The sequence below is a fragment of the Talpa occidentalis genome, unplaced genomic scaffold (genome assembly GCF_014898055.3).
Source record: "Talpa occidentalis isolate TD23 unplaced genomic scaffold, MPIMG_talOcc4v2.1 talOcc4.2, whole genome shotgun sequence".
Classification (NCBI taxonomy): domain Eukaryota; kingdom Metazoa; phylum Chordata; class Mammalia; order Eulipotyphla; family Talpidae; genus Talpa; species Talpa occidentalis.
In genome coordinates this window covers 42,733,523-42,747,477 of record NW_023602073.1, presented here as the reverse complement: position 1 = coordinate 42,747,477, position 13,955 = coordinate 42,733,523, and the positions used below count along the sequence as shown (strand labels likewise).

At 50.5% G+C, this 13,955-nt stretch overlaps 2 protein-coding genes and 1 pseudogene across 2 annotated transcripts in view; all 3 read right to left on the bottom strand.

Annotated features, from left to right (window-relative positions):
• Positions 1–5,769: 5,769 nt before the first annotated feature.
• LOC119251279 (cofilin-1-like) lies at positions 5,770–6,260 on the bottom strand (annotated as a pseudogene).
• Positions 6,261–7,325: 1,065 nt separating this feature from the next.
• Positions 7,326–9,890, bottom strand: LOC119251278 (patr class I histocompatibility antigen, A-108 alpha chain-like). Its single transcript, XM_037518643.2, has 4 exons — positions 9,786–9,890; positions 9,206–9,475; positions 7,572–7,847; positions 7,326–7,450 (listed from the first exon to the last, which is right to left on the bottom strand). Exons 1-4 carry the CDS (start codon positions 9,847–9,849, stop codon positions 7,326–7,328), a joined length of 735 nt encoding a protein of 244 aa, XP_037374540.1. The 5' UTR covers positions 9,850–9,890.
• Positions 9,891–13,257: 3,367 nt separating this feature from the next.
• LOC119251277 (patr class I histocompatibility antigen, A-108 alpha chain-like) overlaps positions 13,258–13,955 on the bottom strand; it is a 2,823-nt gene continuing 2,125 nt past the window's right edge. The window contains exon 4 of the mRNA XM_054698118.1: positions 13,258–13,298. Coding sequence (XP_054554093.1) covers positions 13,258–13,298 — 41 coding nt within the window. The remainder of the gene's footprint in view (positions 13,299–13,955) is intronic.

Here is a 13,955-nt window from a genome sequence, read left to right as displayed (position 1 = left end):
GTTAACCTTTAGTCTCCAGCCCTCCAGAGGTCAGAAATGTTATAGTGTACTCAAAATCCCCATTATAAATCACATGTTATACTATCTATCTGGTGGCCAAAGTGCCAAAGCAAACAAAGCCACTCTTATCAAAAGAGGAGGACAAAGTCTATTTTTTTTAAAATTTTTTTTTAATTAATTATTTGTTTATTTATATTTATACAAGCACTGGCTACAGTCAGAAGCGCGGGAGGGTGAGAGAATCCACCAGAGCCAGAGCGGGGAGCAGAGCAGGCAGAAGGACAGAAGTACACTGCTGAGGGGAGCAGCGGGCGGCAGGAGAGGTCTGCGTGCCATGCGGACCCTCCTCCGTTGGCCGGGGAGCAGCCGGGGATGGAACCGGCGCCGCAGAGGCCGCGGGCAGCTTCGCAACCCAGCGCTCAACCGCTGCGCCACTGGGGAGGCCCCAAAGTCTAGATCTGTCTTTGATAAAGTTACCTTTTTACTATACAGGAATGGTTTCAGGTGGTAGACATTCAGAGATGTTTGTCTTTTTTAAAAAAGATTTATTTATTTATGCATACAAGAGCTGGGGTACAGACCAGAGATGTGGGGGGTGAGAGGATTCACCAGACACAGAGTGGGGAGCTGAACAGGCAGATCTACTGAAATACACTGCTGAGAGGAGCAGCGGGCGAGGCAGGAGAGGCCTGCTGCACCATGTGGGTAGCTCCTTGGCTGGGGATGGAACTCGTGCTGCAGAGGCTGTGGATAGCTTCATAGGTTGGTTGCGTCTTAATCCCTTGCACCACCAGGGAGGCCCCAGATATTTTTGTCTTGATGAGCTGTGAACCATTGCCTAATCTACTGCCATATACTCTCCTGCAGAGGAAATGACATATATCTCCTAACATCACATCTCACAGTTTGTGATACACGTATGTATTTTTCTCTGCAAGAGGGAAAAACAAACATTTAAATGTGGATTTAAGATCCCTTTCCCCACCCCAAGCCCTCTCTGATCATTACCATCTGTAGTTCTCAGTTTGGTTGAGTCACAAAATTGTTTTTGGGATTCTTACAAATACTCAAGCCTTTCCCCTGATATCTTTTTCAGAATGTTCAACATGGAGCCCAGGTGTCAAATATTTGAAAAAGTCTCTGATGAAGCTGATTGGCAGCTATGAGGAAATCCTGGTGCATGATCTTGCTAAAGTGACCAGAAGCGCTGACACCACACTTGTTAGAAACACAGACCCACACATCCCACTTGAGACCTGAAATTTAAGAAGATTTCCACATGGTTTCTGTGCACAGAAAGACTTGGGGCTCCCTGTTATACATGCCCTCCAGGTTAGGTGTCAGGAGGCACAGGACCATGGTGTGCCATCTGGCCATGGCCCTTAGCAATGGAAGTCCAGGGTTCAGTCCTTGTTACTTGATTTCATTTATCATCAAGACTTTAAACATCATTTTTATAGTATCACCTCCAAGTGCATTTCTCCAATCCACACATTTCTCCCAAACTGCAGAGTCACCTGCTCAAGAGCCAACACAACTATCTCATTTGCTTTTCTAATAAATATCAACTTCAACAGATCCTAAACTGAATAACTATGATGCTCTCTCCTCAAATATGCTCCTTCTGGAAACTTCTCTACCCTACTAATGGCAAGCCATATCTTAGTTTGGACAATTTGAAGACATTTTTGGTGTTCTCTTTGACTTCCTTTTTTCTCTCTCATACTCCAAGTTCTATCCATTAGGAAATGCTGCAAAAAGTCCATCATTGAAATAAATCAAGAATCTAATCACTCCTACTATTTTGTTGCCTACATCCCAGGCCAAGCAAACAATATCTCTAATCTGGGACACTGAAGTGGTTTCCTGTAGTTCTCCCTACTATATCATTGGCCTACACCAATAGATTCTGTTTCCAAAGCAACAGCCAAAGTGATCCTTTTTTCTTTTTTTAAAGATTTATCTATGCATACAAGAGCTGGGGGACAGGCCAGAGGTGTGGGGGGTGAGAGGATTCACCAGAGACAGAGTGGGGAGCAGAACAGGCAGATTGATCGAAGTACACTGCTGAGGGGAACAGTGGACGAGACAGGTGAGGTCTGCTGCACCATGTGGGTTGCTCCCTGGCCGGCTGGGGATCAAACTTGTGTGGCAGAGGCTGTGGACAGCTTCATAGGTTGTGGCTTAAGTGGTTGCGCCACCAGGGAGGCTCCAAAGTGATCCTTTCAAAAGAAAAGTTATACCACGTCTCTCTTCTCAAAACTCTCTTGTAATCGCCTGTCTCAGTTAATGAAAGGACAAAATCCTGCTCACAGCCTACCTGGCCTGACTGTGATCCTGTCTTGATGATTCTGTTCCAGCCACACTGGCCTCCTTACTGCACCCAGAACACACGGCTGCTCTTGTCCTAGTGCATTTGTACTGGGGTTCCTCTGCCTGGAAAGAACTCGCCACAAACAACTTCATATAACTCTTGGTGTTCTTGAGATCTTTCCTCAAATATCACCTTTTCAATGATACCTACATGAGTAAATGTAGCCTACATAGCCATCCTCTCTCTTCCCACACACTCTGCATGGCCTTCCCCACTGTATACTTTCCATGGCACTCACCACATTCTAACATGAGCACATCATTGTGTTACCAGACTGAATAATGGTCCTTAAAGATGTCCATATCCTGGCCTCCGGGAAGTATAGTATGTTATAGTCTAAAAGGATTTTATATGTGTGGTTAAACTTAGGATCTTTTTTTTTTTTTTTTTTTTTTAATAGAGGCATGTTTATTTATTTATTTATTTATTTGTTTGTTTGTTTATACAAGCACTGGGTACAGTCAGAAGCGCGGGAGGGTGAGAGAATTCACCAGAGCCAGAGCGGGAAGCAGAGCAGGCAGAAGGACTGAAGTACACTGCTGAGGGAGCAGCGGGCGGCAGGAGAGGTCTGCGCGCCATGTGGGACCCTCCTCCGGTGGCCGGGGAGCAGCCAGGGATCGAACCGGCGCCGCAGAGGCCACGGGCAGCTTCGCAACCCAGCGCTCAACCGCTGCGCCACCGGGGAGGCCCAAACTTAGGATCTTGATATGGGAAGATTATCGTGGATTAGCTGGGTGAGCCCAATGATATAGACAAAAGAGAAAGAAGACTGAGAAAGAAGGTAAGGTTAGAAGCAAAGTTCAGACAGAAGATTCTAAGTTTTTGACATTGAAGTTGAAGGAAAGGACACAAGCTAAGAAAAGGTGGGCATTGTCTAAAAGTTGAAAAAGTTAAGGAAATTAAATCTCCCCCAGAGTTTCCAGAGGAAACACAACTTATGGACACATCTTAGTCTTCTGACCTTCAAAACTGTAAGATAATAATTTTTTTTACTTTAATCTACCATGATAGTTTTTTACAGCAGGAAACCAACCCATTATGCTGAAAAAAAAAAAAAAAAACAACAACTAAAAAAACTACTCTGTCTCTCCTCAATTGGACATATACTCTACAAAGCCAGCAAATATTGTCTTGTTTTTAGTTCACTGCTATTCCTAAATGCAAAAATACTGTGTGCCAAATATCTGACATTTGGCCAATGTTATTTGAATAAAGAGTCAATGTAGGGCCTCCCCGGTGGCGCAGCGGTTGAGCGCTGGGTTGCGAAGCTGCCTGCGTCCTCTGCGGCGCCGGTTCGATCCCCGGCTGCTCCCCGGCCACCGGAGGAGGGTCCCACATGGCGCGCAGACCTCTCCTGCCGCCCGCTGCTCCCCTCAGCAGTGTCCTTCGGTCCTTCTGCCTGCTCTGCTCCCCGCTCTGGCTCTGGTGAATCCTCTCACCCTCCCGCACTTCTGACTGTACCCAGTGCATGTATAAATGAAACAAACAAACAAATAAATAAATAAAAACATGCCTCTATAAAAAAAAAAAAAAAAAAAAGAGTCAATGTAGAACACCTCCTTATTCTAGAGACATTATCTTTATTAATTTAGCCTCAGTTCAAATGCAGTTTTGTGGCCACTCTAGCTCATCACCATCTATTTTTCCTGTAAGTGCTGCTCTTCTCTCCCTCCTCTCCTCCCACAGCAAACCCCCTGCACACTACAGCACACAATATCACTTCCCTTTTTAGAAAAGAAGGGTTCTGGGTTTATGGCCCCCATATTCCAAACTGCTGCGAATTTTGAACTTTACTCAGCACTAGGATCACTACAGCTAAAGGCAGGTAGAGAGGACAGGTGAACAGAGAAGATAGAAACGTAATAGGAATTTATCTAAAATGAGAAATTATGGGATTCCTCCTTTCTGCTAATTCAGAATCTGGCATTAAAAAGATTGGAGAAAAGATGGAAGGAATAATCCAGGGAACTGCCAGGGGGGCAAGAGCTAGACCAGACTACACATCCTCCAACACCACACAGACTCCCATGTGTAGGTGCCACCCTGGGCCTTGTAGGGACAATGACAAGCTAACCACCTCTTGCTCTTGGAGATGGGGGCACACAGAGGAGGAGATTAGCACTGAACACAAAACAAGCATAATTCCTGATAAAAATAAATACCCAGAAAACGGCAGCTGAGGGCCTGAGTCTGGGCTGACTCAGCCACATGAAGTCCTTGCTGCCCAGGGTCCTGAAGACAGGACAGGCCCTGGTGGTGTCTGAGTCCCTGTGATCACAGGCCCTGCTGGGACAGGTTCTACTGAGGGACAAGGACAAAGGCGCAGAGAGATGACCCCTGAGGAGTGACCACGTCAAAGCCCACGACACACTGAGCACTGACTGGACACAGGCCCCGTCCCCCTCGGCTCCTCACAGCCTCTCCTGCACAGGCCTAGCACAGGAAACATTCAGATCCTGGATGGTTCTCAGTGTTTCCTTTCATTTCTCTAAAAATTTAATATTCTCTTCTTTAACCCAACAACCCCACCTTGTGACAAGGATCTGAAGAAACAAATGTATATTTACATTTTTTTTTTATTGTTGTGCTTTTCCTTTTTAATTGAAGGTCCCTTACTGGTCCTGCCTCCGTGAGTGGCCACGACCAAGGGAGGGGGGAGGGGAACCAGGCGGTGTGGGGAGTGGGTCATCTCTACAACATCCCATTTCTACACAGAACCAAACAGACAGCACAGGGTCGCTATTGTGGTTGAAAGGTGGCAGCACAGAAGGGGAGGAACAGTGAGAGCTTGGGGTATGATTAAAAAAAAACAAACCACAATACACCTCTTGCTGTTTGAGATGGGGGCAACCAGAGGAGATCAGAACTGAACACAAAACAATCATAATTCCCTTGGTGGGGAGGTGATCTGCTTAAACCCAAGAGGGGTCAGAAGATCAAAAGTGGTTTGGGAAGGCCAGATCTGTCGGGGATGGAGGGAGGAAGGTCTGGGGTTGGGGGGCTTTTGGCAAGAGGCAGAGGCATTGTCCTCCCCCTGCTGGGATTCCCTAGCCCCTCTGGTCTGGCAGGAAGGGGGCAGCCTGCAACCCCTGTGGGCAGGTCTGGGGCAGCCAGATGCTTTATGCAGTGGGGGTGGAAGGGGCTTGCTCTCCAGGGAGATGACAGTTACCCCCAGCTTCTCTGCCAGGGTATAGGCTTTTTTCTCTTTTTTTAAATTATGCATGCAAGAACCTGGTGCAGGCTAGAAGTGGGGAGTGGGGAGTGAGAGGATTCACCAGAGACAGAGTGGGGAGCAGAGCAGAACAGGTGGATCTACTGAAATACACTGCTGAGGGGAGCAGCGGGCAAGTCAGGAGAGGTCTGCTGAGCCATGTCTGTAGCTCCCTGGCAAGGAATCGAACTGCGCTGCTGTGGCTGCCAATAGCTTTATAGTACTGAGACAACGCCTTATGCCACCAGGGAGGCCCCAGCAGTTTGTAATTCATACTTGATCCAGGTCAGCTTCTCCTTGGAGCTGGCATAGATGATTTTGCACTTAAGGCTGCACACTCAGGGGCCCAGAAGCATCAGGGCCTCCTCCTTGCTCTCCTTGATCTCTTAGGTTGCATCACGGAGGGCACAGTCCTGGTCTGGCAGTATCTTGACAAAGGTGGATAGGGGTTGTTCATGGTCTGGCCCACACGGCTTACCAGGATTTCTTTGCCCTCTGGGATGATGTTCTTCCTCTCCTCACTTGGGCAGAAGAGCACCACCTTCTTGCGCTTCTCCACTACCTGTGGTGTTGATGACTTACGCACCTTCATGTCCTTGGACACTTTTCTGACACCTTCAGAGACAGCCACGCTGGAAGCCATGTTTCCCAAGAAGGAAGGAGAGCCAGAAAAGACAAGAGCTGCTCCTGCTGCTGCCAGAATCCGACTGCATGTGGCCTTTCCCAGCCCCTTCTGTTTAGTATCAGATTCTACTTTAATAAAGGAGAAGCTGCAGCTCAGGGCAACAGAAGTTAAGACAGGGATGAAGACGACCTAGCCACGCCTCTGCTGGAGCAGGAAAGTCATCAGGGAGAGACACAGGTCCGTGTGGGGAGGGGCCTGGTGGGCAGGGCTGGGCCAGTCTCCCACCTCCCCACATTGTGCTTATAGGACACAGACAGACACATGCAGATGCCCTTTGCAACAGAGAAGTTGGGTGGTCTTCAAGTCACAAAACCGAAGTTTGAACACATTTTGCATCACTCAGTCCTCCATAAGGGCAAGTAGCTCACCACGGGAAAGAATGTCATGAACAAAGCAGTTCACAAAGGTGATGACATTCTCAGCAGCCCACTGCGTGCTCAAAAATGTCCACATCGATCCACTCCCACACTTGGTCGTGTCCTGTCTGCCCCTTCCCTCTCTTCAGGCTTCCAGAGTTTCACTTTAAAAGCTGCTTGGGGCAAAACCAGAAAACAGAACCTGGTTAGAGTGCCCAGGAGATGAGACTAAAGGAACTATTATGGAGTGGGTGAGCTCCCCCATGGACTCCATCCACACTTTTCTAAGGGCCTTCCTACCCCACTTATATCCAGACTTAGTATTTCTCTCCTTCTCTACCTATAGGAAGAAAACATTTTGTGAGAGGCCAGGGAGGAGGCAGGAGCAAGATGTCCTGAGAACTGGCCTATCCTGGGCTCCAGGACAGGATTGGGGAACATGAGGAGAGAGCGCGTGTGGCAGCTGCGCCAGCCTCCTCCGTCCTTAGCAGGGACATTCCTTTTGACCTGCAGCTACTCAAGTGAGGTCCCCACAACCAAGTCATCAAGTTGAAATATTTGTCCTTCATTTGTCATACCAAGGAGTTTCATGCGCTTTACAAAAAGTGTCAGCAAACCCGGCTCTCAGCTGAGAAAGCGCATGTGTGTGGGATCATGCTTCGCAGTATCAAGGAGAAGTTAGACAAGAAACCTCAGACCTCATATGAGGTTTTCTCTGTCTGAGCACTTCTTCCTCCAAATCACAACTCCAGTGAGCACAGCCCCAAGGAGAACCAGGCCAGCAATAATGCCCATGGTGGCGATGGAGGACTGAGGAGGTGGCTCTGGAAGGGAAAAGAAGGTGAGACACTGACTTTCAGGCCTCAGCCCCCATCCTGCTGAAGGTCTCCAAAGGGTTCCGGATGCCCCTGAGAAGAGCCTCTGTGCCCATGACCCCCTCCTTACCCCATCTCAGGACTTGGGGCTCCAGCAGCTCCTCATGCTGCACATGGCACGTGTATCTCTGCTCCTCTCCAGAAGGCACCACCACAGCCGCCCACTTCTGGAAGGTTCCATCCCCCCCAGGCCTGGTCTCCACCAGCTCTGTGTCCTGGGTCAGGTCCTCCCCATCTCGCTGCCAGGTCAGGGTGATGTCCACAGGGTAGAAGCCCAGGGCCCAGCACCTCAGGGTGACCTCACGCTCAGAGGTGGGGTGGTGGGACACATGTGTCTTTGGGGGTTCTGAAGGGAAGATCAGAAGATTTATACTTGTGTTACTTTCTTGGGCTACTGAAGCAGCCTCATGTGACCATCCTGAGAATGGACAGGATAATTGCACTGGATGGAGAGAGGGCAAAACTGGAACACCAGCCTGGCCTTGCAGCACTGGGATAATCTCCTAATCCTTGGAAAGTTCTAGAATCAGGGTGCAACAGTTCGGGATACCAGGCTGCAGTGCTCTGAGGGAGAGACTTCTCATCTTGACCTGGATAAAGGCCCAAGTGACTCAGGAAAATTGGAGTCAGAATGGATGACCTCTGGGAACCAGATGTGAGCACGAAATACACGGTCCCCCAGACCACTGCCAGGATCAGAGAGAATCAGTTATTTCAGGACTGTTCCTCACATGGAGAGAGCGCATTCCTTAACTGACCCCAGGAAGGGCTGGCACTCTAGGGGTCACTTTCGAGGATCTGGACACCCAGGCAGACTCCTCACCCTTTGGGGCGTAGGAGGGTGGTATCTGGCCTTAAGCCCACTTTTCTTCCCTTTGCAGGACTCCAGCCTCGGCCCTAGGGGAGGCCCCAATGCAATTCTTACTTGCACGCAGTGTCTGGTTTTCATTGTTCAGTTGTCTTTGGAGCCAGTTGTCACACTGCCAGTCCCGGTGGAGAGTGTCCAAGGCATGTACAACAGGCTCCTCCCACTCATCCTCCAAGAGCTGAACCTCCATGCCCGCTTGGCGCAGCTCCTCCATCAGGGTGAGGTAATCAGTGCCATCGTAGGCGAATTGATAGAACCCGCTTACATGACCATCTCCTCTCACTTCACAGCCAGATCTTTTTTTTTTTTTTTAAAGATTTATTTATTTATTGATTGATTGATTTATACATACATTCATGCAAGCACTGGGTACAGTCAGAAGCGTAGGAGGGTGAGAGAATTCACCAGAGCCAAAGCGGTAAGCAGAGCAGGCAGAAGGACCGAAGTACACTGCTGAGGGGAGCAGCGGGTGGCAGGAGAGGTCTGCGCACCATGTGGGACCCTCCTCCGGTGGCCGGGGAGCAGCCGGGGATTGAACCGGCGCTGCAGAGGCTGAGGGACAGCTTCGCAACCCAGCGCTCAACCTCTGCGCCACCGGGGAGGCCCCACAGCCAGATCTTACCTGCAAAGTGTGAGACTCTGGCCCCACCCCCAAGGTCAGTCCCTTCCACTGAGCACCACCCCCATCCCCAGGCAAAGCACAACTGTTGCTGGTTTTTAATAAACTAAAACCGAAACCAAGTAAAAGTTTCAAGAACTCGCTGGGAAGCTCCGACCAGAGACTCGAGGGTAACCCTTGCCCGTACGAGGGGATGGCCGTTGTGACCTGTACACACCTGTTTCGCTCAGGTTGTAGTATAGCCGCAGGTTGTTTAACCTTACTCTGGAAATGTGTACGTGGCTCTTGACAATCTGCTTTTCGCTCTCCCAATACTCCGACCCCTCTAGCTCCATCCATGGCACCGTTGCCTCCATTTTGGGACTCGGGTCGTCGCTGTCAAACCGCAGGAACTGCGTGTCGTCCACATAGCCCACGACCACGAAGTGGGGCTCCCCGAGGCCAGGCCGGGAAATCGCGGTGTGCAAGTACATTAAGGAGTGGGAGCCTGGGGGAGGGGAGGGGCTGAGACCCTGACTCTCCTCTGGGCGCCAGTGCCTGGTCTGAGGATGAAGGGGCAGGGCAGAGGGAGAGAGCGAGGGGGCTCTTGAGACTGAAAATGGGCGACGGGGAGAAGGGCGGACACAGGAGTGGGTGGAAGGAGGAGCAGGATACTCAGGCCAAGGTGTGGGGTTTGGTGTGGCTTGAGGAGAGGGTGGTCGGGGTCTGTAGGTTCCGGGACGGTCCTGAGCCCCCGCGGGGCGGTTCCCTCCCTCCTCCCCGGCAGAAGAGGGTTTTCCTCCTGACTCTGCACTCACCTGCCCAGGTCTCAGTCAGCACCAGGGCCCCCGACAGCAGCAGGAGGAAGGTTGGGGGAGACATAGTCCGGATCCTCCTGGTCTAGGAGGAATCTAAACCTCAGTGCAGACTTTGCACCCGGAAGATCCGGTGAGGCTGTGTGGGGTAAATAAAAAGGAAAGCATCAGGCTTTGATGCTTCCTACCGGCCCTGCCTGCCCATTCTGCCAAGGGGCAGAGGACAGGGTGTGGAGTGCAGAGAGCAGCAGAGAACATGAAAATACCAACATGACTGCTTGAACTGGTGATGAACCCACCCCGTATAGGTTGTTTGCGCTGCATTTGGCATAGATAGCAGGGCGGTTTAAAGCAGGATGGGTTCGCTGCAGAGAGTATGGAACCCTTTGAAACCTGGGGAGTGATTGCGGGGTGGCCACCACGAGCATATGGTACTCAGGGGCCAGCCTCCTCTTCCAGTGGACGTCTTCCCAGGAATGGCCAGAGGTGGATGGATCCCCGGGGCAGGTGGAACAGGCCCTGTATGAAATAGAAGAGACCCTGGATAGATACAGTGCCTGCGAGGGGGCAGGGGCTGTGGGATGGGTGTTTCTCACAGCTCTGTGAGAGTCCAGGCAGAAAGAGAGATCCAGAGTCCAGCAAGCACAGGATGAGATGCAGAAACTGCAACAATGTTTGAGGATTCTGGAGGAAGAAGTTTGGAGAAACCAACCCACCATTCTGAAGACACCAAACACCTTCTCAGGAGAGGAGGAGAGGGAGACTGGCCCTTTACCTGAGTCTCAGCAGGTGGTGGCAAACCAACCTGCAACTCTGAGATGCCAGACTCCTCTGGAGAGGAGGAGGAGGCTGGTCCCAGGCTCCATGCCCACCCAGTGGTGACTCAGAAAATGAAACAACAGCGACCCATGGCCCCAGGGGGTGAGGCTGCTGGACCACCACCAATGATGGAATTTACTACATACCAACCTTACACCCAGGCAGAACTGGTGGACTTGGGCAAATAGTTCTGCCAGAAACCAGGGGAACCCTTGGCAGCCTGGCTGCTACACTTGTGGCCCTGGGAGTGGATGGGATTACTTGTACAGCACAAGAGATGGAGAGACTGGCCTCAGTGACTTTACACCTGTCCTTGAGACAGAGGCTGCAGAACAGCAGGTATTATGGCCAGGGGGATCATACCCTGCTGGAGTGGATAATGGCTGCCATATAAGCAATATGGGCTGATGCAGGAGATGTGCCAGAGACAGCGAGCTGATGGCAGATGTATGCTGAGCTGATACAGGTACTTCGGGAGCTGGGGGTGCGGCAGGACATGTTCAACGTGAATACCCGTGGTCCTGACGATGAGCATTTCACAGCAGGGATGAGAGGCTTGGTATTAAAAAGTGCCCCCTCATCCTTATTTGGATCCCTTCTAACACTCCATGTGGGACATCAAATACATGACGTCATGACAATGATAGCTAGCTTGGGTGAAGTGGAGAGCTGGCACTCTCAAACTCAGAAAGGACTACGGGTAATTGTTGAATAATCAAAAGGAATGCCAAGGAGGGCAAAGAAGCCTCTTAGTATTACAGAACCTGTTAAAGTTACCTCTAGACAAATATGGACATTTAGTGAGAGCAGGTGTAGATCGCACTAAAATACATGCAAAGCCCAATGCATACTTGTTAGAATTATGGGAGCAACTGCAAGAAGCCTAGAGGTTCACGCCCGTGAGAAGGACTGTTGCTACGGGAAAGCCTGGAAGCTCCAGGCCTCAGACACGCGCCCGGTGCTTGGAAGACCACTTGCTGCCAACCCTGTCCTCGGGTGATGGCCTGATCACTTTCGAGTAGGGTGAGGGCCAAGGAACCTGTCCACAGGGGACGGGTGGGGACCAGAGGCCACAGGTGGAGCTTGCCATCCACTGGTCCCTGACTAACGTGCAAAGAGTTTTGGCTTTGGTAGACAGAGGAGCAGATTGTACTCTGCTCTATGGAAATCCCGAAAAACTTCAAGGGTCTGCTTGTTACTTTGATGGCAATGGAGGCAGAGTGTCAAGGTGACAGCAGTGAGTTTGGTTGGGTAAGACAAAGGTTATCTCTGATGCTGTAATAGGTAAAGTACAAGCTTACCCCACTCCAACCACAGTGAAGCAGCTGCAAGACTTTCTGGGCCTGCTGGATTACTGGAGGGCATTTATACGCCACATGGCCCAGCTGCTGAGACCCTTGTATGTGTTGATACATAAGGGGGCATGTGGGATTGGTCAGCTGAGGCAGACACAGCATTTGCCATGGCCAAACGGCCTATAAAGACTGCTCGGGCTTTGCAGGGTTTTGACCAAGCCCGAGCCTGTGAGCTAGATGTGCATGTTACTCAGGAAGGGTTCGGGTGGGGACTCTGGCAGAAATCAGTGAGGCTACGACAGCCTATTGGGTTCTGTCCCAACTCTGGAAGGGGGATGAGATTAGGTATTCCTTAATTAGGGGGCTGAGATTAGGTATTCCTGAATTGAAAAACAGCTAGCTGCGGTATGTGCAGCCTCACTAGCTACTGAAAGCATAACTGCCACAGCTCCTGTCTTAGTGAGAACCACCTTCCCAATAGCCAGATGGGAACGGGACTGGATGACAAAGCCCCATAGTGGCACTGCTCAAATGCCCACTTTGGTGAAGTGGGGGGCGTGCCTAGAACAGTGCTGCACTCTGTCAGCTAGCCCCTTAAGGGTGGAGTTGCTGGAGGTTCTTGGTGCGGTGATGTATGTCAGTATGGAACCAACTTCAGAAGCCTGTGTAGAAGCCAAACCTGAAGTTAGTTCCTACAAGGAGGGACGAGCATCGATTCCAGAGGAGGCCTGGTATACAGATGGCTCCAACCCGGGCCAGCTAGCATCTTGGACAGCTGTGGCTGTACGCCCAGAAACAAACACTATTTGGTGTGAACCGGGGCAGGACAGAGCAGCCAGTGGGCTGAACTGTGAGCTGTATGGATGGTGGTGGCCCATGAGCCTTCCCCTCTAGTCATTTGTACTGACAGTTGGGCTCTGAGCATGGGCCTGACACCGTGGATTTCCACGTGGAATCTGAATGACTTGACAGTCATGCATCGGCCATTGTGGGGCCAGGCCCTGTGGAATGATCTATGGGATCTGGGGCATCAGAAGCAGGTGACTGTTCATCATGTCACAGGACATGCCCCATTGGCCTTTCCAGGAAACGATGAAGCAGATGCCCTAGTCTTGGTTCGATGGCTTGAAACTGCTCCGGGGCGGGATGTTGCACAGTGGCTGCACAGACGCTTGCTCCACGCAGGGCAGAAGACAATATGGGCCACTGTGCGTGTCTGGGGTCTACCTGTAATTTTAGAGGAGGCTCAGACTGTTTGTGAACAATGTGTAGTGTGTTCCAGGACTTACCCCTGGAGACCTTTTGCATCCACAGACCAAGTGCTGCAGGGCAGGTGCGACTGACACGCTAGCAGATTGAAATCATTGGACCACTACTCGCTCCGACAACAGTATGCGGCCACCTGTGTGGACACGTCTACCGGTTATTGGCAGCTTATCCTGCTCTACATGCGAACCATAATGCAGTTTTGGCAGCACTGGCACGCCTATGTGCTGCATATGGACGTCTGCTGGTAGTGGAGAGCGACCAAGGGACTCATTTTACAGGATCCCGGGTGCAGCAGTGGGCCAAGGACATGGGTGTCGAATGGAAGTTTCACATTCCCTATAATCCCAAAAGCTGCTTGGATCACAGAGAACAGCTCTGTGCCATCCTGGCACTACACACAGACAGTTGTATAAGGAATTAGATTAGAACTGGGCGTGTACAGGGTGAAGGACTTGGCACAGCATGTGATAGGCAAAGCGAGAACATTCCCTTTGTTTGGCTCCCCACCAAAATGCTGCATGGAGGCCTGAAACCCCAAGAACCATGCCTGAGAACTGGAACTTCGTCCTGACTCTTCAGCAATTGGCTCTTAGCTCTGGTGTCTTTCCTTCTGCATTCAGTAGTGTTTCTCTCACACTGTCCCTCTGCGTTCCAGGGCTGTTTAAATCAGCAATTCTCAAAATTGGGTCTTCTTAATGACTCTATACACTCTTTACAGATGAATGAGGATCCCAGAGACAATTTTGTGGGTTGTATCTACCAATATTCGCCATAATGTAAATTGAAAGTT

Coding starts and splice junctions, on each gene's coding strand:
- LOC119251278 (XM_037518643.2), bottom strand. CDS start 9,849: ATGTCTCCCCCAACCTTCCTCCTGCTGCTGTCGGGGGCCCTGGTGCTG. Junction 7,848..9,205: donor CTACAACCTGAGCGAAACAG/GTGTGTACAGGT, acceptor TCTTCCCTTCAG/AACCCCCAAAGACACATGTG. Junction 7,451..7,571: donor GCCCCAAGTCCTGAGATGGG/GTAAGGAGGGGG, acceptor TTTCCCTTCCAG/AGCCACCTCCTCAGTCCTCC.